This window comes from Ochotona curzoniae, unplaced genomic scaffold (assembly GCF_017591425.1).
Source record: "Ochotona curzoniae isolate NIBS_2020 unplaced genomic scaffold, NIBS_Ocur_1.0 scaffold_4701, whole genome shotgun sequence".
Classification (NCBI taxonomy): domain Eukaryota; kingdom Metazoa; phylum Chordata; class Mammalia; order Lagomorpha; family Ochotonidae; genus Ochotona; species Ochotona curzoniae.
Window position 1 is genome coordinate 12,725,261 of NW_024467122.1, and position 26,435 is coordinate 12,751,695.

Here is a 26,435-nt window from a genome sequence, read left to right on the forward strand (position 1 = left end):
TCAAGCAAAGCTAACACACTTCCTTGAGGCTTGGGTGTCAACTTGAGAATTTCCCCAAAGGAAAGAAAAATGCTTCTCAAGGCACTCACTATCCAAAGGCTGTCATCTTCCACATAGTCAACAAGCAACTGGAAAACAACACTGTGCCCTTTGATAAGTTAAAAATCTACTAAGCACTTGAACTTGCTGTATGGAAAGACACCTGCTCCACTATGTTCCTTCATGGTGTCAGCCAAGGTGTCCAATACCAGATGAAAGGGATAAGGTAAATGTGGCCTATATGCACAATGAAATACTATATGCCACAGCAAAGGAAGCAATCCTGTCATCTGTAGCCAAGTGAATGAAACCAGAGGACATCAAAATAAGAGAAATAATCCAGACACAAATATTACATGTCCCCCATCATAAGTGAAAGTAAAAAAAAATACCCCAACACAGACTGGTGAGTTCTAGTGAATGAGAGAGAGACAGAGACTGGATTAAAATCCTTAGAAGCTGGGTGTGGCCCACTAATTGTGACAGATATATTAATATGATATGGTAGGGAAAGTTGGGTGCGGTGTATAAAAGTCAATACTTCGAAATTTTTATTTTATACATTTGAAATTATTCAGAAATGGAATGTTTAAAACAAATCTTAGTTATTACTATACAAAACAAAATTTTGAAACGAATCAAATTATATACTTGAAAAGGTCACTTGCACTTATGTTCACTATGTTTCAATGAGCCTGTTTTAAGGTATTCAAAAAGAGAAGAAAAAAACTGGGAAGATCACAATTAGCATAGTAAAATTGGAGCAATCTGAGTGGTTGGCTTATGGAAGATCCTAATCATTAGATTAGGCTCCAATGATGTGTCTTCACTCAGAGATACCAAAACCTCTGGCCTCAGAGCTACATCCACGACGTTTGAGTGAACGCAGACTCTGAACTTTGTCTGCCTTTGAGTACTACTTTGACTGTTATAGCTAGAATGTACGACAGTTGTTAATATCTTAGGATACCACAGATATCCATTTGTTTAAGGCTGACTCTTTTTGTCATGAACTGCATTCTAGAACTCAGAGGCTCAAACTGAAGCAAAATTTGTTCTACTCCACATTTTTACTATTAATTCCCCATACCATCTGGATCTTGCATTCTATAAAATCCCATTGGCATTCTTCCAATTCAGTATGCATCATGTCACTTCATTCTTTTAAATGTTATCTTGTAATAAAAGAAATGTGGATTGAGAATAATTTATTTCTCTTCTCAATATGTTTCAAAATAGCATGGCAGAAAACATTTGTGTTTGTATTTTTGTCCTTATAATTATACATTTTCCCCCAGGCAATTGTAGGATAATTTCACAAATCAGCATTTATGAACATTTGATATTTTAAAAAATAGTGTCATATTTCATTTCCAGTTTTGTATGATAGGCTGAGTATCCCTTTTACAAAATTCTTGAAACCAGAAGTGTTGTAAACCTTGGGTTTTTTTAAGGTTTCGAAATACTTGCATATAAACAATGAAAGCCAAGACTAAACAAAAAACTCATTAATGTTTGATGTATTGCATTTTACACAAAGCCTGAAGGTAATTTTATGCAATGTTTTAAATACTTTTATATATGAAGCAGAGCTTCAAGTGTGAGGTTTTCCTGATGGGTATCATGTTGGCATTCAAAAGTTTTGGATTTAGGAGCGTTTCAAGTTTTGGGTTTTCAGATTAGAAAAAGACAGCCTGTGGTAGTGCCAAAAAGTTTGTCAGAGATTTCTTTTTTTACCACTTTGTCAACACTGGAATTTTAAAACTTCTTATATGTGCATTTATTTTGAGAAATCAAATGAATCACCAGGAGTTGTTATTCTAAAAAGTATCATAGGGCCTGGCAAGGTAGCATAGCGGCTCAAGTCCTCACATTGAACACACTGGAATACCATATGGAAGCTGGTTCTATTCCCAGTGGCCCCACTTCCCGTCCAGTTCCCTGTTTGTAGCCTGGGAAAGCAGTCTAAGCCGTCTAGATTGGCCCAAAGCCTTGGGACCCTGCACCCACATGGGAGACCCAGAAGAGGCTCCTGGCTCCTGGCTCCTGGCTTCGGATCAGCTCAGCTCTGGTCATTGTAGTCACTTGGGGAGTGAATCAACAGATGGATGGACAGTAGATCTTCCTCTCCATCTTTCCTCCTCACTGTATATCTGACTTTCCAGTAAAAATAAAATAAATCTTTAAAAAATGATTGAATACATTATTTTCACATAACAAGAGATAGGAAACTAATCCAGTAATGTTTAAGGTCATGAAACTGGTTACAGTTTGAATACGAGTGTTTCAGTTGGTTCCAGGGACTCTTGGCCCTGCACCATTCTGAGCCATGACTGGACAGACATGGCTCTAACTGGAGCATCAGCTGTACATTAGTGCTCAGATGTTGGTGACTGTTGCAAGAGGTGGGGGGCACTGAGCAGGGGACAGGGGGATTCTGGAAGCCATGAGGAGCATTATCCTGAGACAGGAAGGCAGGAGGGATAGCAGTTTGGATTTCGGCTGTCATTGGAATGGGGGTTGTGAATGGGGGTGACAGGAGGGGCCCCTGATTCTTGAAGAGAACTCTTACGAGATTAAAAGTAAAGATTTTGGTTGCCCTTAAGTTGAATTAGGTATTGAGGATTCAGGAATGATGAAGGAATTTTGGAAAGGGTGTTGGATACGAGTTTTAAAATGCTGCTTGTAATGTCCACATTTCACTTCAAGTGCCTGAGTTTAAGTTTCAGCTCTACTTTAGAAGCCAGCTTCCGGCTACTGTATACAAACTGGATAGCAGTGGCAGTGAGCCCAAATGGTTCCTGACAGTCATGTGTAAGACCTGGGTTTAGTTCTCAGCTGTCTTTTTTAGCTCAGTGCTTTTGGTCCAGCCCTAGCCAGTGCAAGGTTTCAGTAGATGCCAGTGCCCCTTTAAGTTTTGCCTTTAAAACTAACTAGCTAAGTAAACAAGTAAAATTAAATAAAAATCCTGATGGAAAATGTTTATCCAGAATTCAAATGGTGTGGATGTTTTCTGCATAATTACCTTTTTTTTTTTTTTCTTTTTGGGGCTGTTTCAGCTGCACAGTGGGTCTTTATTTTTATAGTAAGCCAAAGGCAGATGATTGTAAAGATGAAAGCTTAAGCTCCCTGGCCACTCATTAGCACAGTCTCCTTCCAGGACCCTTGGAGAGGCTCAATCAAAGTTAAGCCTTTCAACCTCACTCTGTCACTATTCCTGCCACTGATCATGTTGCCATCTGGGTATTTTAGCTTGGGAGTGTAAAGCCGTGTGACTATGGCCATGTTTAGGATGCAGCAAGGCAAATTTTGTGGGGTACACCACAGGGTCAGAGGTGTGTGTGACTCAAACCCGTGCACTCTACTGGAGACCTGGAGGTGGGTCCCTGAAGTTCTTGGGCTTTGCTGTGGGAAGCATTGCTCCTTAGAAGCATTGTGCAAGGAAGTGAACTCTTCTGCTGTTCATTAAAACCATAAGTGTTGATTCTGTCACCCAAACTTCCTTTACTGCCCTTCCTTCTCAGGCAATAGGTTCAATCTCAACTGGTTTAGCACACCTATGAGACCTCCATCCATTGATTCTCTCCTCCAATGATCAGGAGCTGAGAACTTAAGGACACCTCATTTGTTCCCTTCCAGGTCTGTGTTTGCCAGAAATTAGAACTGGGAACAGAGCCAGCACTCAACACTGGCACTCGTGTGGGATGCAAGCACCTATACTGCTGCAATCCACATCTATTCGTCTTTCTATTGTTGAGGTTTAAAACTTCTTATCAGATATACCACTTGCAAATATTTCTATTCCAACACCACTTTAATATTTTTAAGTTACTTTTTAAAATTTTACGGATGATTAATATTGTGCTAAATTTCAAATTTATTGTAGCTAAGTCTTTGCAATTGCTTAATTTTCATAACTGCAAAAGTAAAAATAAACCAAAGAGTTATTAGCACCCTCTCCAACACACAAATACACACACACATACACACACACACACACAAGCCTGGACATTCTGGATTATTCTTAGCAAGGGTGATCAGAGGATGTCAACGCACTGACTTGGTGGGTGGGATATTCCCTTTCACACAATCACACTAGTGTCTTTTTGGCCCAGCTCTTTGGTGACATCAAGAATCAAAAATTTTTTTTTTTTCTGGGGCCGGGCGCAGTAGTGTAGCAACTAAAGTTCTTGCCTTGCACGCACCAGGATCCCATATGGGCACCGGTTCAAATCCCAGCAGCCCCGTTGGCAATCCAGCTTCTTGCTTGTGGTGTTAGAAAACAGTCAAGGACATCCCAAAGCCTTGGGACCCTGCACCCATGTGGGAGACCCAGAAGAAGCTCCTGGCTCCTGGGTTTGGATCAGCTCAGCTTCGGCCATTGAGGCCATTTGGGGAGTGAATCAGCTGCTGGACAGAATATCTCCCTCTCTGTCTCTCCTCCTCTCTGTATATCTGACTTTCCAACAAAAATAAATAAATCTACTGAAAGTAATAGAATTTAGTTACACCTAGACATATGTTGTCACAGTTTTAAAGTGAAAAGTCCTGAAAAGTAACACAAAAGCAAGCACAAACCAAGGGACAGTGGTTAACAATTGATTTTTCCACCAGTCTTGATGCTCTCAATGAAAATGTAATCTGAAAAGCTTTGAGACAATGAATAGTGCACAGGTCAACACTCACCCATGCATTAATGTTAGTTCCCAAAATCTAAATGTCTGATTATTTTAGATATCATTTCATATTTCTACTTTTTGAATGTCCAAAGGGTTTGGTGTGGCAGATTCTTAGAGGGACACACTGATTTGTGCACTGCCATGTGTCCAAGTCACTTCTGCCCTTATCTCTCTATTCTGGATCACCTTGTGATTTCTCCCATTTGTCTTCCTGCTCCTGAAGGTATTGAATTTTCAAATTAGTCCTGAATTGATCATGTTCCAGATGTTCAAACTGAATTTACTGATTCCAGCTATAGTACTAAAGCATGTATATGTACACGCTGAAAATAACAAAAAAAATCATTGCTGTGCACTTGCATTTTAATGGTATGATATTATGACTTCTGAAATTATGCATGATGTTTTCTGATATATTCCTTTTCATTCTGCTAAATTTCACTGAAAAAAAAAATGTTGCACACGGTCCGCTAAACTGATTCCAAAGATCCAGTGCTTCGGAAATAGTGTTCTAGACAGCCTTGCTTGTTCCAACCGATAGTCTCAGGAGATGGAGTTACTGGTCTACAGTATAGAAACTCGGAAAACAACAACCAGTGGGATCCAAATCAAGTGTTCTCATTAAATGATAAAGAACCTCTGAATTTTGGGATGAGTAGAGAAAGCTCAGGATGAAAAATTTTAAGGAAAATTCTGCATGATTTCAAAGAATAGACAAAGCATTTTAGGATATGGCAGTGGATTCCACAATATCCAGTAGACGCTACAATACCCGAAAGACTCTGAAATATGGCTTAATCTGGAGCCATCCTACTCAACAAGTGAAAAAATCGCCATTGTCATTCCCCGAAGCCACTTCTAAGCTCTGAGTGTGTGTGGCATCCACATTAGGAATATTTTTCTCATAGTATCAGGAAAATTATTATAATACTTAGATGCTAATTAGTTAAGACAAGAAATTATTCACAATTATCAGAGTGGAAATTTTATTTTGTCTTCCACACAAACAACAGTGAATCTGGAGCAACTTTGTATTACAATGTTTTAAATCATTGCTCTCTTCTCTCCTTTTCTCAAAATAGGTCAAATGCAACAGAGTAAGCTACCACCCATCTCTCATCTTTCATAACAAATATCACTTTTCCGTAGAGAAATGGCAGTACACAGTGCAATTCCTCTCTAAGGCCAGTGTCCCTTGACCTACTGTATCCTCGGCTGACAATTTAGAGAAAGAAGGAACCCTGGGGGTGGTCAAGGAGGGTGTTGTCCCAGGGTAATTGTGTTGATGGGAGCATAACTGCTACCCAGTGATTCTTCTCCACCTTTCCTCCTTTAGCATCCAAAATTTGAGAACCTGTAAGGTAAAGCTACCCCAGAACAAAAAGAAATTGTTAATGTGCAATTTTGGGAAAGGAACGCAGTTTTATATCCTTGACAGCATTAAAAAAAAAATGCAGTGAGTTGTAATTCAGGAATCACCATAGCCTTGGATACTGCTAAGCATGGCTTATCTCAAGCTGTTAGAACAAATCTCCATTGACGAGAGGCTTAAATAACATTTCATTCTCATAGATCTGGAGACTGGGAAATCCTACCACCTAGGTATCTGCAGAAGGCTGTCTTTGGGATCTGTTGATAGCCACCTTCTTGCTATGCCTTGGTATGGCAGAGAGTTTTTTCTGTCTTTATGAGGACATTAAATCTGTCATGACAGTTAAACATCAGGGCAGAACACCTCCCAAATCCCGTTTCCTAATCCTAACCCAGCGGGGATTCGTACTTCAATATATTTGAATGTGTGTTTGGAGGGAAGAAGGTGTGGGGAGAACATAAATACTCTTCATATAGCAGACAGCTATGTATGGTATTTATATCACTACAGTATTAGGAAATATTCTAAATTGTAAATTCTCCACAATTTACAAAAAGAAGCCTGAGATGTAGAAAGGATGTTCATTGATTAACAGAGTCAGAATCTTGTAGCGTGCAAATAAATGGTAGGATGTGAACCCTGATTATAAAATTAAGAGTGCTGCTTTGGGCATGCACATATATTTTATTTTAATAAACCTTTTAGATTTCAAATAGCTCTTTCAATGGCTAAAAATGTAGACTTTTAAAAAATTTTTTAAACAGGTAAGACAGTACAATGAAACCCCATTGGCCAATAACTCAGCATATGATTTATTTTTTGCTATTTCAGTTCATGTATTTATTCTAACATTTGGTAAGGAATATTTTAAAGAAAAATGTACACATTTCATGATTCTCCTGAAAATTATTATATACCTCTATTATCATTTTTCATTTGAATGTCTTCCTACGTAAGCAAAGTTAGCATGAGTTCTTTAGTATAACAAATTCATTCAACCAGTATACAAAAATCTCTGCCTTTCTGTCTACCAGTTGACTTCTTTGAATCAGTATCAGTCAAGGTCTATACATTGCATGTGTTTACTCTTTTAATCAATAGTAATTACTTTTGTTTGAATTTGAACCTTTCTGTCTGTCTAATTCCACATATACTGGATTTGGCTGCCCAGGTCCTCCTGAGGTTTCTCTTCACACCTACTTCCTGTAAACTGGTGGTTGATGCGAGAGCCCTGGTTAGCTTCGGGTTCAGTTCCTTTCTGACAAGAACACTTCATCGCAGTGTTGCTTGATTGCAGTTCTTCCAAAATCTAGGAATGTCATCTCTGAGTTTGCTGTGTTAGAGACATTAAGAAAGACCATTCAGGGTGTGTCAGCTCCCTGTCTCTGGTGTCCTAGACGTGCCTGAATTCAATTATATTATTTCTCTTTGATTGTTAATGATTTTCTATTAAAACTGTAGCAACAAAGAACCCTGTTTTTATTTATTTAACCTGAAGTGAATCTCATACAGGAAAGATACATGAAAGGGGAAATGTTAGATTCTACTTATTTACCAGGTGGTTACGAAAATTGTTGGTGCCATGCACCTTCTGGTCCTTCCTTCTATCAGAAGAGAACTTGAATCTTATTAATAGCCAGTTTATGAGTCTTTTATTTACTCCTCTGTAAACTATGTATTCCTGGTTTGTCTATTCTGCTTAACGAGTGCATTTCTTGTCATGTAAGTTGGTAAGTCTTTATTGGTGTGTTCGGTCCTTTCTCTGATGTGTTAGCCCTAGTTTCAGTTTCCCCAAATTTTGTCATGTTTCGTTTCCTCACAGAATATGAGATGTGTTTTTTAAGAATGTCTCTTTATGGTGACAACTCTGCAAATGTATATTTGTTTCTTTTGGATTTGGGGTCATGCATAGAAATTTTTTACATAGCCAAAATTATGCATAATTGTGCTCAGTATAGAGTTCTCTAAAGGTTAAAAATTCGAGAAAAGCTAGCCCCTCATTGATCTTTTCTTTAACAGTCTGGCTTGAGCGTTCAGATGAACTGATAATATTCATCAATGCCTTTTGTTCCTGCACAATTCCTATTAGGTCATAATGTAGGCTATAGGTAAATTTAAAATTTTACATCAAAAATTAATATGGAACCCAAAGAGATTCCAAATTTCTAAACCGATCCTAAACAATAAAAATAAAGCCTAGGGCGTATTGCTGGGATTTATAGGCATATTGCTGGGCAGTTATACTCAAAACAGCCCGGAATGACACAGGGATAGAAATGTGCACCAGTGGAACAGATTAGAAGCTCAAGAAATTAATGCATGTGTCTATAACCAATTAACATTTGACAGTGACTCCTTGGAGAAAGGACAGCTTCTCCAACAAATGCTAGTGGGAAGATTGAATCTTGGAATGTACACTATGAAACAAGATCACTACCATATGTACAAAACTCAGCTAACAGTGGATAAGATATGGAACTATCAAATCACTATAGAAAATATAGGGGAAACACTTCAAAACATTAATATACACAAGGATTTCTTAGATAAGAACCCAGAAGCACAGCTAATAAAAGAAAAATTAGAAAAATGAGATTACATCAAGCTAAAAAAAAAAAAACTTCTGCACAGCAAAGGAAACAAAAGAGGCAGATGACAGAGAGCAAAATTTTTACGAATTATATATCTGATAAAAGGTTAATGTTCAGAATATAGAAGGAGATCAAGAAGCTAAACAACTGCAAAAGTAATCAAGGTAAGAAACTGGCTAATGGGGTCAGTGAGGTGGCTCAGTAAGCTAATTCTCCACCTGTAGTACTGACATGCCAAATGGGCACCAGTTCTAATCCCAGCTGCTGCACTTTTGATCCAGTTCTCTGTCATTGGACTAGGAAGGCAGAAGATAGCTCATATCTTTGAGCCCCTGCACACGCACGAGAGACGTGGAAGGAGCTACTGGCTCCTGACTTCAGATTGGCTCATCTCCTGCCTTTGCAGCCGGTGGGGGTTAACTAGTAGATGGAACCTCTCTCTTTTTCTCTTCTCTCTCTCCTTGTCTCTCCATAAGTCTACATTTAAAATAAAAGTAGGGATTTTTTTTTAAAAAATGAGCTGGTGATATGAACCAGTATTTTTCAAAGGATGAAATACTAGCAAACCAACATGAAAAGTTACTAAGAACCACTCACTGTTAGGAAATGTAATAAAAGACGTCACTTCAGTTTTTAAAATAGCTATCATAAAAAATAGCTGTGAAAATAAGGTATTCTAATACATTGCTGCTATGAATGTAAATCAGCACAGCCATTGTGAAAGACAGAATAGAGTCCTCACAATTGTGAAAGTATATCTACTATGAAACACAAGTATCATATTTCCCCTGGTTGTAGTAAAAATATTAAAGGTACAAAAGTGTAATATCAGCAAAATGGACATTTTGAGGTGTTTATTCTTTATAGCTCCTGTCTGTACTCCTGAAGAGCAGTGGTCTTTTTTTTTTTTAACTTATTTTGGAATTCTTTATTTAGCAGGGAGTTAACCTTGTGATTTTAGAGTAAATTGCAAGTATTCTAATGTGAAACTTAAAAGAAAAATAAAAAGATTTGGGTGCAAGAGAAGGAGGGTAGCTGAAAAATATCATTATATTTTTTTAAAAATGATTTATTATTTTATTGTAAAGTCAGATACACAGAGAGGAGGAGAGACAGAGAGGAAGATCTTCCATTCGATGATTCATACTCCAAGTGGCCACAACGGCCGGAACTAAGCCAATCCTAATCCAGGAGCCTAGCGCCTCTTCTGGGTCTCCCACACGGGTGCAGGGTCCCAAGGCTTTGGGCCGTCCTCGACTGCTTTCCCCAGCCACAAGCAGGGAGCTGGATGGGAAGTGGAGCCACTAGAATTAGAACCAGCACCCATATGGGATCTTGGAGTGCAAGGCGAGGACTTTAGTCATTAGGCTACCATGCCATGTCTTCATTATATCTTAAAAGTGTTTAGGTGGGGACAGGAACTGCGGCATGATAGGATATCATGCTTGTGACATTGGCATCCCAAATGGACACCAGTTCGTGTCTCAGCTGCTCCACTTCCAATCCAGCTCCTTGCTGACAGCTTGGAATGGCAGCAGAAGCTGAATCAGGTCCTTGGAATCCTGCATCCATGTGGAAAACCATGAAGAGGCTCTTGAATCTTGGCTTTGGATCCCATCAGCTCAGCTGTGGCCACTTAGCCATTTTGGAGTGAACCAGCAAATGGAATATCTGTCTCTCTGTCTCCTTCTCTTCGTAACTTTGCCTCCCAAATAAAAATAAAATAAATTTTTAAAAACTGTATAGATGAAATATTTGTTCCTTTTATAAAATAAAAATTTAGCACCAGTAAATAAAATATTAGATTGAGAAAGGCAAATACATGGTTACATGACATTTTAGTGTGGGTCTTTGCATCAATATTTTCAAGATTGTCATTCTTGCACAGTAATTATCAAGTTGTAGATCATAGTAGCTACACATAAATAGAACTAAATATATGTCTTCCATTTTTCTATTCTCATAACTGGTTGAAGTCACAGCAGCAGGAACTGTGATCATTAAAGGCTTGGTAAACTTCTCTGAGCCTAGTGCTTTCTAAAATGTCCCTCTGTGGGCAGATTTTTAATTTTTCTTCCATACTACCTAATTTATTTTCAAAGATAATCTTGAGACCTTGGAAAAAGTTGAGACAATTTCTGTCTTTGAGAAATAGAATTTGTTCAGTAAAATATTTCACAGGAAAAAAGTGGTATTTAATTGTGAAATAGTGTTTGTTAACTCTATAATTATGTTGGAAAAAAGAAACTTAGACTTTCATGAGAAAGTTGAACAGCCACTGAAATTATAAAGTCTAACCTGCAAACCAGTAATATTGTACTTAATATATAGACTCCTGAATATAATATGCTATTTGACCAGGTTTTATTTTTCCTTCTTTGCATGCCCATATTTTTGTATTTCATTATTATCAAAGAAAAATTATTCTCATATTGTTACCATAGACAGACAAACCAAGCCAATTGATAAATTAGTATGATTCATCAGATTTCCAAAGCAATCTACTATTATACCTAGGTTGGCATTTCCCTGGACTATTGTGGTATATATTACACACAGTAATTTAAGCTGCATCTCATGATGTATATGAGAGAACTGTTGATTAAAAACCACATACTTGGTAACTATAGCACAAAACAATCTTTAACAGAGAAATAAGTGTAATGTTTAGAGTCTTGTATGCTTATGAGTCTTGAAGCGTTGTTTTGTAGGTTCAAATACTAGATCAATCTCAGTGTTATATGTTTCAAAGTCTCCCCAGAGTCTGCAGTGGGATTTCTTTTCATTGGAGCCAGGGATCAGCTGGGTGCGGCCTCTTGTTGCTGCCATCAGCAGGGTTACCACAATATGGAACCCGATAGGCTGTTAGCTGAGGGGAGGACGTTCTTTTGATGGTATGACTTTTCCTTTTTCTAACCATGGGCATTGTGATCTTTTAAAAATTGACATCAAATAATATTTTCAAATACCATAATATGACATATACATACACATACACAATTGATGGTCAAGTAGAAAGACCCTATATAAAATAGCTTCAGAATGACTTAATGAATTAAATTTTAATGTAAAAACCATGGAATAATTATAATTAAAACTGGGAATATTTAAACAGGCATGTTTTAAGGAGGCATTCCCTAAACATAAATTCAAAGATACATAAACAATAAAAGATGAGTCTAATAGAAAAACATTTAAAGTTCAGTAGCATCAAACATTAAACAAACGTAGGGAAAGGAAACAAATGAAAAATGGGAGACTTTCCTAATCATTCGATATTACCTACAAAAAGTGCTGTGTGTCCCCTCCCCCCCAGGGCTTTGGAAGGGCCCCCGCTTGGTTCTGGTTTGGTGTCACACCCAACTCTGCTCAAAGCCTCCCTTGTTTTGGGTCTGTCTCTGGTTATGTGCCTCCCTAAGAACAGGCGATGTTTGCTTAGAAACCTGTGCCTGGTAGTTTGTATGTAAAGCATATCAGGACCTACATATCCCAACACGAACCCTTCTCTTGATTAAAGTTGATTCATGAAAGAGAAGGGTGGTGCCAAAGCGAATGGTGCTGTGTATGTTTGTGGAAAACCGTCCTAAGCCCAGGACCCTGAGCAATAGAAACATCAAATTCAGAAGGACAGAGAGACCAGTTTGGTATGGTGAGTGAAGGGAAAAATGCTGGAGCCAGACTACCCAAGATTGTCCATGATTCTTCCTGAAACAGTTCCACCGCTCTGCACCTTGTTTTCCTTCTATGGAAAACAGGGACAGCAGTGCGCAGGATATTGGTGGTGTTGCAGGAGTTGCTGTGTGGAAACACCTTGGCGTATGTGCAGGAATGCACCTGTGGTTTCATGGACAGCTGTGTGATGTAACAGTGATGTATGGCGATGATCTAGGGGGATACCATGACTGACCATTGGCTGACCACTGCATTAGAAGGAACTGAGGATGAACCAAAGGACATGAAGCTTTAGATGAAGCAGGAGAATATACAACTATTCTTTCCGCGGGTTGGTGCTGAGGAGGCAAGATGTGTGTTTTGGGATCAGAACACGTTTGTTATGTAAAATTATCTTTAAAAAATATATGTGACAAGTCGTGTCTTCTCCACTGGAGACTGCCTTTTCTTATTGTTTTATAAAATAACCGGTGACGCGGGTGAGAGGCACCCGCCCGCGCACCCGCCCTACCGTGGCAGCTCCGAGGAGAAACAAATGACGCAGCCCGTGCAGCTGCCGGGGCTCGATGCTGCAGCACGCACCACCAGCAGCCGTTGAGCAGTGTCCACTTCGGTTGAATTTTGTCCCTCTGCGCTTGCCCCCCACTCCCCTTCTCTCTGGTCCCAGCTCCCAGTACCCGCTGTTCTCCCCAGACGGGAAGGCCGCGGAGTGTGTGGCTCCCTGGGCAGCGGTGCCAACATGAACCCCAACACCCGCGGCTATCCCCTGGCCTCACTGTATGTGGGGGACCTGCACCCCGACGTGACCGAGGCCATGCTCTACGAGAAGTTCAGCCCTGCAGGACCGATCCTGTCCATCAGGGTCTGCCGGGACAGGCTGACCCGTCGCTCCCTAGGCTACGCGTACGTGAACTTCCAGCAGCCTGCGGACGCGGAGCGTGCCCTGGACACCATGAACTTTGACGTTATCAAGGGCAAGCCTGTGCGCATCATGTGGTCTCAGCGCGACCCGTCCCTTATGCGAAGCGGAGTCGGCAACGTCTTCATTAAAAATCTGGACAGAACTATCGACAACAAATCCCTGTACGACACGTTTTCTGCTTTTGGGAACATCCTTTCCTGCAAGGTGGTTTGTGATGAAAACGGCTCCAAGGGCTACGGGTTCGTGCACTTTGAGACGCAGGAGGCTGCTGAAAGAGCCATTGAGAAAGTAAACGGGATGCTTCTGAACGACCGCAAGGTGTTCGTCGGACGCTTTATGTCTCGCAAAGAACGAGAGGCCGAGCTGCGAGCCAGGGCCAAGGAGTTCACCAACCTCTACATCAAGAATTTCGGCGAAGACATGAACGAGGAGTGCCTCAAAGATCTCTTTGGCCAGTTTGGACACGCCTTGAGTGTGAAGGTGATGACTGACGAACGCGGAAGATCCAAGGGATTTGGATTTGTGAGCTTTGAAAGGCATGAGGATGCCCAGAGAGCCGTGAATGAAATGAATGGAAAGGAGTTCAACGGGAGACTAATCTACGTTGGACGAGCCCAGAAAAAGGTGGAGCGCCAGACGGAATTGAAGCACAAATTCGAACAGATGAAGCAGCAGCGGATCACCAGATACCAGGGTGTTAACCTGTATGTGAAGAATCTGGATGACGGGATTGATGACCAACGTCTCCGGAAGGAGTTTGCATCGTTTGGTACCATCACAAGTGCGAAGGTGATGATGGAGGGACGTCGAAGCAGAGGGTTTGGTTTTGTATGTTTCTCCTCGCCAGAAGAAGCCACGAAAGCAGTCACGGAAATGAATGGCAGAATCGTGGCCACCAAACCCTTGTACGTGGCTTTGGCTCAGCGCAAGGAAGAACGCCAAGCTCACCTCACTAACCAGTATATGCAGAGAGTGACAAATGCGCGGCCTGCGCCCAACGCAGTGATCAGCCCTTACCAGTCCACGCCTACTACGGGTTACTTCATGGCAACAACTATCGCACAGACTCAGAACCATACTCCATACTGTGCTTCCAGCCAAGTGGCGCCACTAAGACCCAGTTCTCGCTGGATGCCCCAGGATACCAGATCTTTGCGAAACATTCCCAGTTCTGTCTTCCCAGCTGCTTCCAGACCACCGTTTAATACCATGAGACCAGCTTCTTCACAGCTTTCACAAGTCATCTCCACCCAGCGCGTGGCTAACGCATCATCGCAGCCAGTGGCTCCGCGTCCTGCCATGGCTGCTGGAGCAGCCGCTCCTGCTCGCCCAGTCCCACAGTACAAATACGCTCCCGGAGTTCGCAATGTACAGCAACACCTCAACGCACAGCCACAGGTGATCTTGCAACAGCCTGCTGCTGTCCATGTCCAAGTTCAGGAACCTCTAACTGCTACCATGTTGGCGTCTGCTCCCCCTCAGGAGCAAAAGCAACTGTTGGGCGAACAACTGTTCCCTCTGATTCAAGTCCTGCACCCTACCCTTGCTGGTAAAATCACTGGCATGTTGTTGGAAATTGATAACTCGGAACTTCTTCATATGCTCGAGTCTCCAGAGTCTCTCCATTCTAAAATTGACGAAGCTGTGACTGTACTCCATGTCCATCAAGTTAAAGAAGCCGCCCAGAAAGCAGTGGACAGTGCCACTGGTGTCCCAACTGTTTAGAATCGGCCTGGGCCCAAGAAAAGAACATACATGCATCACTGAAGGAACATACCTCAACATCAAAAAACTTAAATTTATGGGAAAATTGCTAAACAAATTTTTAAAAGTAAAGGAAACTTTGACCCTTATGTGCTGAACAAGCATAAAGCTAGTTCTAGATGACTTATTTATCTGAAAAACAACATAAACCCCACCAAAAATAGTAAAATATAAAAACTAATATTATAGAGATTCTGAAAAAATGGATTTTCAGCAAAGTATGACACTGTATTTTTAAAATTTTGCTATTCTTCACTGCAAAATAGTTCAGAATTTCATTTCCAGACACACAACTGATAACTGATCAAAGAAATGTAATTTGAATTATAACATCATTGATTTAATTAAAATCCCCTAAGCAAAAAAACAACATACAAACAGCAAGAAAATAAAAACTCGAAATGCCCAATCATAGTACAGCAAGAAATATAGAATATACAAGATTTGTTCAGAGGAATCAGCATGAAAGAAACAAAACAAAAACATAAAAAAAAAAAAACCAGCAAAGACAAGACACTGAGGAACAAGGATAAACCCAGCAGTGAAGGAAAGAGACTAATATGTCACTTATTAAAATGTATCTAAAATAGTTAGTTCTCTGCAAAAATGTTAAAAACTTTTAACGAGAGAAAACACATCAAGTACACAGAGGGGAAAGCCCTTGGTAGAAATTATCATCGAAGACTCCAGATGTTGGACATACACATCCTAGACACTGACTGTGAATCATTTATTTGAAACATATTCAACGCCGTTAAGGAAAGCCATCTAAAGAATTAGAGGAATGTTTGGCAACTGGGTCTCACAAAATAAGTGATATCAAAGGAAAACTGAAAATTATCAGAATCAAGAAGTCTAGGTTAAAATAGAAAATTCAATGTCTGAAGTGGAAAAATTCTGTTGCTGGGTGCACAGTTGATCTGGACAGACAGGAGAAAGGATCGGCAGAATTAAAATCACACTAATGATTATCCCAGTGAGTTACAAGTTAGTGTAAAAAAATATACACGAACTGATACAGGAGATTTACCTTCACAGTAACCAACAGATAGAGGCAAATGGGGTTAAAATCATTTGAATAAATATAATCAAAAACTGACGATTCGCCCATATATTAAAGAACATCAGCAAACTGCAGTGAAAATAGTAGCTCAACACCTGCGCGTATCATAGTCCAATTAACAGCATTAAAGAGAAAATTATGACAAAAGAGGAAAGCAACGTGTCACCCAAGAGTCACAATATGATAAAGAGCAGATTTCTCACCAGAAGCTACGGGTTGCACAAGGTTATTAGATAATATCTCCAAAGTGCTGGGAAAAGTTTTGTTGAGAAATAATTCCATTATCAGAAAAACTGTCCTTCAAAAAACTGAGGACTAGAAAATCAAGAATACACATCAACACAAAAGGTTGGACATGAATGTGTATAGCAGGTTTGTTTACAATTTGAAAAACTTGGAAACAACCAAGATATCCTTAGTATGTCTGGATAAGTAACACCATGGTACATATCCAATGAAAAACCGTGATGGAGACGTAACTGCTTGTTATTCATGAATTAGTACAAAATAGCTTACAAACCAAGTGATACCAGCTCTGTTACACTGCACCTTGAATGGACAGCACAGGAGTGAACCAAAATGCAAACCAGGGACTTTGGATGATAATGTGTCAATGTATGTTCATTGGTTATGTAATTGTACCACTCTAGAGGGGGCTGTTAGTAATGGGGGAGGCTGTGGGTATTTAGATGCAAGGCGTATACAAAAAGAAATCTCAGCACCTTCGTGTCATCTTTTTCTGTGATCCTAGAGTGTCTGCAAAAGTAAACTATGTCAGTGGAAACGAATGCTGGAGGTGGGTGCTGTTGATAGTTACATGTGGATATAGTTACTACCACCAAACTGTATGCTTGAGTATAGTTAAAATAGCAACTTTTATGTACTATAAGTCATGGTATTAACAGATGAAAATAAAAATATATGCCTTGTTTCTCAGTAACTGCTCCGACAAGTTCATTACATCATTTTAAGCAGTGATACCAGCCACTTGGTCAATCTTTAAAGAACCCAGGTCCATAGAGTTTCATCTTCTAGATACAGTTTTTTTTACATTATTAAATAAAACTTGGGTGTCCTCCAGAGGACTTTAAGATTAGTAAGTAGAAGCAATTTTAAATTGCACATCTGTTGAAAGCTTTTTTTCAAAGCTCTGATACTGTTTGTGACCCATCTGCATGTGATAGTCTTGGAACTCATGAAGCAGTAAGTTTACTATTTTTTTTTTTCAATCAAAATTGTGGAAACTGAGCCAATCAATGGTTTTTCTGCTCTTAACTGTTGATCCTTTCAAATTAGGGCAGAGAAAGATTAATTCTTCCTCAGAAACTAGTAGGGTAGTCCATTACTATAACTTTGTATTGAACATATTATGGACCCTTCTTAAACCAAACCAAGTAATTCATTTGTGAATTATTCCCATCAATTCTCCATAAAACACTAATGAGTTCATCAAACCTCCATCTAACCTACACCACCTATTCACCTATTCACCTATTGATTTTTCCATGCTTTAATTTTAGCAAAATTTATGTTGCCCTGGTAGGTTGTCTTTTCAAACTGATATCTTATTCTTCTGACTGCTCATACTAACTACTGGTCAAGCATGCTTTAACAAGTTAGTATATTTGAGTAAAAAAAAAAAAAGATTGAATCTAAGCTTAGATTTTTTTGTAGCATGCACTTACATGAACTACTTCAAGATCCATCATGTGCTACCCCAATTTAAAAAACTCCAATTTCTTTTAAAAATATGTAGTAGGAGAAAATATTTATAGAATATGTGGATGAAGGACTTGTGACCAATGAGTCCTTAAATAAAACCCTATGGAAATAATGAAATTTAAAAATGAACAAAAGGTGTGAGCAGATACCTCACCAAAATGACATGTGAGTACAAATTGCCACTGAAATCATGAAAATATGATCAATGTTTTAGTAATGAGGCAAGTGCTCATTAAAACAATAGTGACATGCTACTTCACACCCACAGCAATTCATATAGAGACAGGCACATCTGGAGAAATTGGAATTTTCACACTTTACTGGTCAGCTTTTAATGTGCATCCACTTTGGAAAGCAGTCTGAAAACATGTCAGCTTCTAAGTAAGTGGTTGAAAGACTATTCTTCAAAATAGTGCGGGGGGGTTGGGGGAGCAACTTGTGAATACATAAAATATGTATACATGAGATGGAGTATTACTTGGCAGTAAATGGAAACACAGTACTGATATATGCTATCATAGGAGTCATAAAATTAGAAATGTCACATTAATGTTTCACATCATATAAACAATGCATGAAATATAAAGTTTTCAGAATAAGCAAATCTGTATGTGGGACTAGGTGACATGGGAAGTACGTGTTGGGAGAGAGAGAAGGGAAAGATGGCCAGTGGATCAGGAGTTTTCATGTCTGGGTGATAAGCATGTACTACACTTAGATTATAATGATGGTTTCGATTATTATGATGACTACACCACTTTGAGAATGCATAAGGAACCACTGAATAATAAACATTGTATGACTTATATCTCAATAGTTATCTTAAAAATAATTACAGTGTAAAATACCTTTTCAAATTATAACAGCCTAATAGAGATATAAATTAGGACACTGGCTAATGACCAAGAGAACTGTTGAATTACTTCATATAATTCAAGTTGACTCTGAGTACACCGAGTTCAATGTCAAGTTAGGAGAGAAAAAGTGATCTTGCCATGTTCATAATAATTTCGTAAGGCTATTTGCAGCAGGAAGCAGATTGACATGCTTGTTCTTCTGCTCTGCTTCAAGCATATTTAGAGTCAAACCAGCAATATCAGGTAGAAAGCAGCTAAAGGGGAATCAAGAAGCTTTGCAAACTGACATGTTTCATCAGCAATGTTCAGTCCCCTTATTAACATGTTTGCATATATATTTATCAGTATAGTCATTTTTACATGCAGGATAACCAATCAAGACTGTGCATAATTTCTTCCTTCCAAAATCATGCCATCAGTGAGTACAGGCCTAACAATGTCAGTGCCTTCTTGGATGACAAGCAAGAACCTAGACATGTTCTTGGGAGCGAGGCACGTCATGTGAAACAGGGCCTCGAGAAACAAGAGTGCAAACCAAGAAGGTGCCACCTTAGCCTCTGAGATAGGTAAGAAAGTGCCAACACGGAGCAGATGGTGGAGCTCAGGCCTGGGTCACAAGTCAATACACAGCCAGGAAAGCAGATGTTTGGCTAATACCTGCCTCCATCAAGGAGTGAAGCCAACACTGCTCATGATCTTTTGTCTCCAGGTAGGTCACCAACACTCTGGAACTAGAGAAGTGAATAGCTTGGGTCGTGCTCCCTAAAGTATTCAGCAGTGTAGGAACTCATTTTCAGAGTGGTCAAAGTTCATTGATCACAATAAGAGACTAGTATCAGCACAGGACTAACACAGTCTGCCTTTTGTTGCTTTTACAAAATACCTGAAATTGGTCATTTATAGAGAAAAGAGTTCTTTTTTTAAAAGATTTTTATTTATTTATTTATTTTAATTGAAAAGTCAGATACACAGAAAGGACAAAAGACAGAGAGGAAGATCTTCTGTCTGCTGGTTCACTCCCCAAATGGCCACAACGGCCATAACTGAGTTGATCCAAAGTCAGGAGCCAGGAGCTTCTTCCAGGTCACCCACATGAGTGCAGGGTACCAAGCTGACTGCTTTCTTAGGCTGCAGGCAGAGAGCTGGATAGGAAGTGGGGCCACCAGGATTAGATCGGTACCCACATGAAATTCTGGCGAGGACTTTAGCCACCAGACTACCACACTGGGATGTCTTATTTTGGTTTATAGTTTCTTAACGTCCAAGAGCTTGGTACTGGCATTTTCCCAGCTTCTGGTTAGGGCCTTGTGTTGCTTCATATCACAGTAGAGAAACAAAGTGGAAGGAGCCTGTGCGTGTGTGATTGAGGGAGAGGCAGAGGGAAGGCTGATCTGCTTTACAACAAGCAGTGCTCTCTGTAGCCAATCCAATGATATGAGACTATGAGACCTAATTCAATCTCAGGAGAACAAACCCAGTGTCTGAAGAAGGACATTAATTAATCCACTCAGGAGAATAGTGACTCCATGCCCTAATCATCTCCTAAGGCCTCGCCTCTTGTTAATTCCATTACCTCTCAATGCCATTACATGGGGGACCAAGTTTCCAGCCCATGAAATTCTGGGGAACAATTCATATCAAGTTGTAGAGAAGGCTGCGTTTCAATTGGTCTCTCAAGTACTAGCGTGGTGGCCTCACTAAGTTGTTGTTGTGGTTGTTCCTGAGGGCTAGACGCACTTGCTTCTGGGGGTGTGGAAAGTGGAATGCATGTGTTCCCTGTACTCCTGTGTGTAAAGAGCCCAGTGTCTGGGAACCAATGAGAGTCTGCCCAAAGCTTCGGTCTGGGAAGAGTGGTCAGTTATTACCGTCCCAAGTTAAAGCAGTACAGACAATGGCTCCCTAATGCTGGTTCACATAGGCAGGGGCCAGGCCTGTCGCTTAGGAACATGGGCCTCTCCCTGCTGACCATGAAAGCCCACTGCAGATTCAGGTAGAAGGGATCCATTGGTTTTTGGAGTTTCTGTGTCTCTGTGGAAAACATAGAGAACAAATACCGTCTAAAATCTTAACATCTTTTTGGCAATAAAATTGTAACTTTGACTTTCATTAATTTATAAACCTCCACCTTCAAATACCATTGTTTGTTCTGTATTGTTAGATGGCTACCCCAAAGAAGAAATGATCTATAGATGGAGAAAAAACTCAGTGGAGGCGGCCGATCAGAAGTCATGGCGACTGTATCAGTTTGACTTCATGGGCCTCAGAAACACGACGGAAACTGTGACAACCTCTGCAGGTAGGAATGAAAGAAGTACAGCGCTCAAAAAAGAAGAAACCTGAACTGTTACTACTTGAGGCTTAAGCCAAAAAATACCCTTTATGCAAAATTCTTTCGTGCTTAAATTGCAAACCAAGTATGTTAGGGCAATCATGATTCCTGAGTGAGAAAATAACTGATTTTAAAACTAAATGAATGTTTTAAATTAGAATAGGACAATGGTGCTTCTAATTGATATACATTTGAAATCGAAATTTTCCTTTATGTCTATAAAGCAAACTGCTATGATCACCAGTGATTATATTTACATAAACCAGTGTTACTAGTGATTCTGCAAGTAGCCACAAGGCCAACAAGTCATAATTCATAAACATTAAAATCAGATATTACTCATAATTCACAAATAAAAGGAATTAATTCAAAATACCTGTTGGGTTTTAGTTCCTACCTATTTCCTTTCCGTATTCCAAACTTTATCTTAAACTTTGAGCTGCTTTATAAAGAGATTAAGCAGTCACCCACCAATATTATTTTGTTAAGTGATCATTTAAGCAGATTATTAAGCATGTGAGTAAATGAAAAAAGACGTTGTTCCTATGAATGATTTTAAACATATTTTGGTTTTGGTTTGTTCTTACTCTTGTGGTCTGCTGTTTTGTGACTGATTATTTCTTAATGCTGTTTCCAATGGAGCTTATAGTGAACTTTCCTATTAATATTATTTATTAATATGAATAATTTCTGGACTCAAAACATTACAGTAATCCAGTTTGTTGTTTACTAGGTTAAAATATTAATTTTCACAATTGTTGGCAAATATCTTTAAAGGATAGTCTACATTCTTGATAGGAATGTAAAATAGAGAGCTGATTGTACATCAAGAAATGTCCTGAAAAACTAACTTCACTGAATAGCAACAGATTCCCTATGAATGTCATGTGGCAATGTTGGGAAATGGAATCTCTGTTTAAATATTCAGCCATGCTAAAATAAAGAGAATGGGAAATCATAATTTATTTAAGTGAACTGTGTAGGCAGCATGATGGAAAGTGTTTTGAAGAGGTTTGTTCCTATTATGAGTCTCCTACATTAATAATCTAATTGTGCTCAGTGGGAATAGAATGCTCCAGCCTAGCTTGGGTGCAAGGCTTCAGGAAAGAACGCCTGACCAGGGAGGGTCGTGGAGCTGCTATTGACATGCTATTGACATGGTGTTTTTTGCAAGAGGACATTGGACAATATGAAATATGCCCAACACGATTAGCTCAAGAGCTTTGAGATAGATTTTAAGAGGATATCAGCCCAAGAAAGTAGCATATGAATGGTGCCAAGAGATTGAGGTGTTAGTCTGAGCAATTATTTGCTAAGTTATTATTGCCCATTAAAAAAATTATAATGGGTCTAAGTTGATATTTTGTGAAAGTTTTACAGCTATATCCAATCACCAGTATAACTACAATTATAAAGAAAATATCCTCTGGATAATAAAACCTCAATCTGTATGTTCATGTCTTAATCTTCCATTTTATTCACAATGGTAACACAACTTTAACTAGAGGACAGCTGTTCATTACTAACTGAAACCAGATGACTTGAAGCAGTGCTTATATTTACTATAATATATATTTACAAACAAAGTAAATGCAAATAACTTTCAGGTATTTGCTTATGTAGTGATCATATTCTTGTGTTGTAATGTCTCTAAGTATGAAAAAAATAAGCACAATTATTCTAATTCTCAAAGAGTTCATCTAGTGGTGAAAGTATTTAGCTGTTAAGACCAGCATAACTCAGATTTGCTTTGCTATTCAATGTCTTTCCTAATACAGTTTCTTCATACCATTCTTAGCTTCACGTCAACATTGTAACATGGTGTAAAAACAAAAATGTGCAGCTCTCAGTTCAGGAGGTTGAAGTCCAAACCAAATCCAAGTCTTGTCAAGGTTATATCTTTTTGACGACTGTGCGGGAAGAATCTGTTCCAGATTCTTGGATGAAGATGATACTATCCATGTCTTTATACCATGTCTCTTCTATGCACCTGTATATCTGAATTGTTCCTTTCTAATAACCACAACCCAATAACCTCACTGGCACTTAATCATGGGCAAAGACTCTTTTCCGATTAGGTTAAGTCTATATATCCTGGGGGTAATAAAGACCAGTAACTTTCCAATGACTCAGTTGAAGGAATAACAATGACAGCCTGGGAGGAGTACTGCATCTGAAAGTGAGCATTTCTGTCTGTCCTAAACATGTTCTTTTGATTTAGATTCTCTAGTGGCATGCAGATGTTAATTTCCAGCCTCCTAGATGGACTGTGAAGGCAATAGTCTCTGTGCCCGGGCTACTTAGTGTTCAGCAACCTGTAAGCTATGGTCTTGCAGCTTTGGAATCAGCCTGAAACGTGTAAATTGGAGACTTCTGGGCCACACCTCAAACATTTGCGATCAGCATCTCCTAGAGTGAAGCAAGGGCCTCTGCATTTCAAAAGACTTCCAGGAACAGCAGGTGGTGCTTTCTTCTGGGAAACACAGGTGCAAGCTGTGGACAGTGCCACAGTCTCTTAAACACAGGCTCATAGGTGAAGAAGAAGAAGGTCTTTATTCTTTAAGACCCTCACTGGCTCAACACTTTATTGAGTTGGTTTCACAATTGTATAACAACTGTTATACAATTTGTGTCATTCTAGATTATCCCCCAGTGGCAAGTGAAGAAAATCTTTTCCTGCACATGAGTAATCAGACTTTTCATTATTTCGATCTAAATCTATTATCTATCTATACCAATTTATAATAAGAAATAAGCCCACTAGATTTACATTATTCTAATTATTTAAAATATGAATGAGGGTTCTTTGACTACTTAAGGAAAATGGAATTAAGACATGCTTATTTTGGTGCAAAAATGTTTTTTTCTTCAAGATTTATTTATTTACTTGAGAGGCAGAGTGAGATAGATGGAGAAAGAAAAAATTTGAGAGAGAGAGAGCAAGATCAACTTTCCTCTACTAGTTCACTCCCCAGTTTACATCGACAGCCATAGTTTGTCCATGGCAAAGTCAGGCCCCTGTAACACCATCTGGGTCTGTCACATGCGTGGCAGTGGTACAAATAGTTGCTGCTCTTGTTGTTTTTCACAGCACATTAAATGGAAACTGGATTGGAAGTGAAGCAGCCAGACTCAAATCGCCACTCCAATGTGGGCTTAACCGGCTGCTCCACAATGCTGGCCTGTAAAACTATTTTTAAATCCATGAGTACAGGGGTTTCCATAGTTCATGGGAAGTAGTTATTATAAACAAAAGTTATACATTGGTGTAAAATAATTTTTATCTAAAAGTAAACATGTGCTAATTCTATTTTTCTATGAATCATTGAACTATTCTGATGTCAATGTCTTCATTGACAGTGACTTGCAGAAAATTCCAGGATTTACATTTGGAATTTACTATAAATAAATTACTTTCAATGCTTTGGCTTCTGATGAATTTTATCAATGGAAAGAAGCTAAATATTTATAGGCAGGTAAAAATGTGCAGGTTAGCATACACAAATGAGGGTATATGTGTCTGACAGGTGCTGAGACATTGCCCAGAGTGGTGAGCTCATATTCTGGTATAGCTATGTCTTTCAAGAGCTTTGTTGAGCATCTGGAAAAGGAATATTATAACATATCTGCAAGATGGGGTAATTTATAAGGTGTAGGATTTCATTTGATTCCTGGTTCTGGCAGTTACCAAGTCCAGAAGCATAGTACTGGCATCTGCTTGGCACCTTGTGAGGACCCCCTCACTGCAAGTGACACAGCAGAAAGAGAACTAAATGATGAGATTGATCAAGCATGCTTGCTAGAGTCTCTCATCTTCTTATTAGCCCACAAATGCCATCGTGCAGATTCCACCCTCATGGATTCATCCAGTCCTGATTAATTCCCGAAGGCCACATCCCCAACTATCATGAATTTGGGGATCATGTTTCAAACACATGTATGGTGCATCAATGAAATTCAATAATCAAGGATCTTACGAGCCATTGTCTCAAGAAGAAAGAAAGGAAAGGGAAATAAACCCTACCCTTCAAATGTTTTCTGAGTCATGAAACTATGAAGTCAAGAAGATGAAGATAATCTTGACTGTGTTGATCAGAAAAAGATCATCGATGGAAAGAGGAAGCTCTTAGTCACCGTCCCTGGAAAGCTGTCCCCACAGCAAGTGTGGAGTAGACCAGAAGAAGCTTGTCCAACTACAGCGCAGTCTTGAGTGATGACTCCAACCCCTGACCTCATTAAGGTGATGTGCTGCCAGTCTATCTTAAAAAGGGAATGTATGTGTCACCAACACAATAAAATTACACGTTAAAATACAAGATGTCTGCTATTGCCAAAAGATCAAAACTCAAAAGCAAAACAATGGAATACTTACAGGTTACTACAATTTTAGAGTTATCACTAACTCTTAAGCAATAAAATAACAGATTAAAAAGAGAACATTAAGGAGGAAATCATGATTAATGACTTTGGAAAGAAAAACAATCAAGTATTTGGAAATTTTAACAAAAAATTATAGAATTTTACTGAAGAATACACCGGGTAAATGTAATACCAAATTAATAGATAAAAGAGAAATATGAGAAGCTGATATGTTAATAAAACATATCACATCCATTGAAAAATGTGATGTTGAACTATGTGTTTCAATCCTGATGCTAGGTATTTATCTTAGACCAAAATAAGTATGCTAAGGGAGACACAGGTCAAGGTACGCAAAATGAGGACCAGATTTATTTGAAAGGTGGAAAAGAGAACATATGTTTGCATGTGGATGGGGATTTCTTCACTTGAAAAAAATATACATTTTCATAGACAAGAAGGTTACCCGGAGAGAACGCGAGAATCCTAGATAGCGTGATAGCATCTTTGGCTATGGTCTGGGACACAGTGTCCTCCCAACCCCCATTTCCATCCTCTTTTAGGAGATGGAGAATAATACCTTTGCATGCTTGAAGCTATCTGGAATTTTTTGGTATCTCTAGATACAATTTAGTTGCCATGTAAGCAGGGTGTCTTCCTTTTAATATTCCAGACCAAACCTGGGTACATTTGTGGAAGATGCAGCACAAATAGAGACCAACAGATAGAGACCTTCTTCAGGGCTTGAGGATTGCAACTCATTTCGGCTCTACCAGCAGCCTCCCTACTAATGCCATACATAGTAAACAATAACACAAATTTAGATTTAATAAATGTGTTGACACCATAAGTGTCAATGGTGAAAAAAAAACCAGTGGAATTGGAGTTGAGGATATAGAGATCATATAGAATGGATTAGAAACAATCTTAGAAGCAATAATCCCAAGTCAAAGAAAAACATGAAATCACACACTTAAGAATACTTGTCAACTCCACAGAATGAGCACAAAAGGAGTCACTGAGCTGCTTCAATTCAAAAGCGGAAGCTTGTCTATCTTTAATCACC

The 26,435-nt window shown here is 39.1% G+C and overlaps 2 protein-coding genes across 2 annotated transcripts in view; both read left to right on the plus strand.

Moving 5' to 3' along the window:
- Positions 1 to 26,435, plus strand: part of GABRG3 (gamma-aminobutyric acid type A receptor subunit gamma3) — a 503,489-nt gene that overhangs the window by 425,712 nt on the left and 51,342 nt on the right. The window contains exon 6 of the mRNA XM_040969452.1: positions 20,840 to 20,977. Within this exon, the coding sequence (XP_040825386.1) occupies positions 20,840 to 20,977 (138 nt within the window). The remainder of the gene's footprint in view (positions 1 to 20,839; positions 20,978 to 26,435) is intronic.
- On the plus strand, positions 13,093 to 17,036 carry LOC121149030 (polyadenylate-binding protein 1-like). Its single transcript, XM_040969451.1, has one exon. The coding sequence runs from the start codon at positions 13,093 to 13,095 to the stop codon at positions 14,998 to 15,000; it is 1,908 nt and encodes a 635-aa protein (XP_040825385.1). The 3' UTR covers positions 15,001 to 17,036.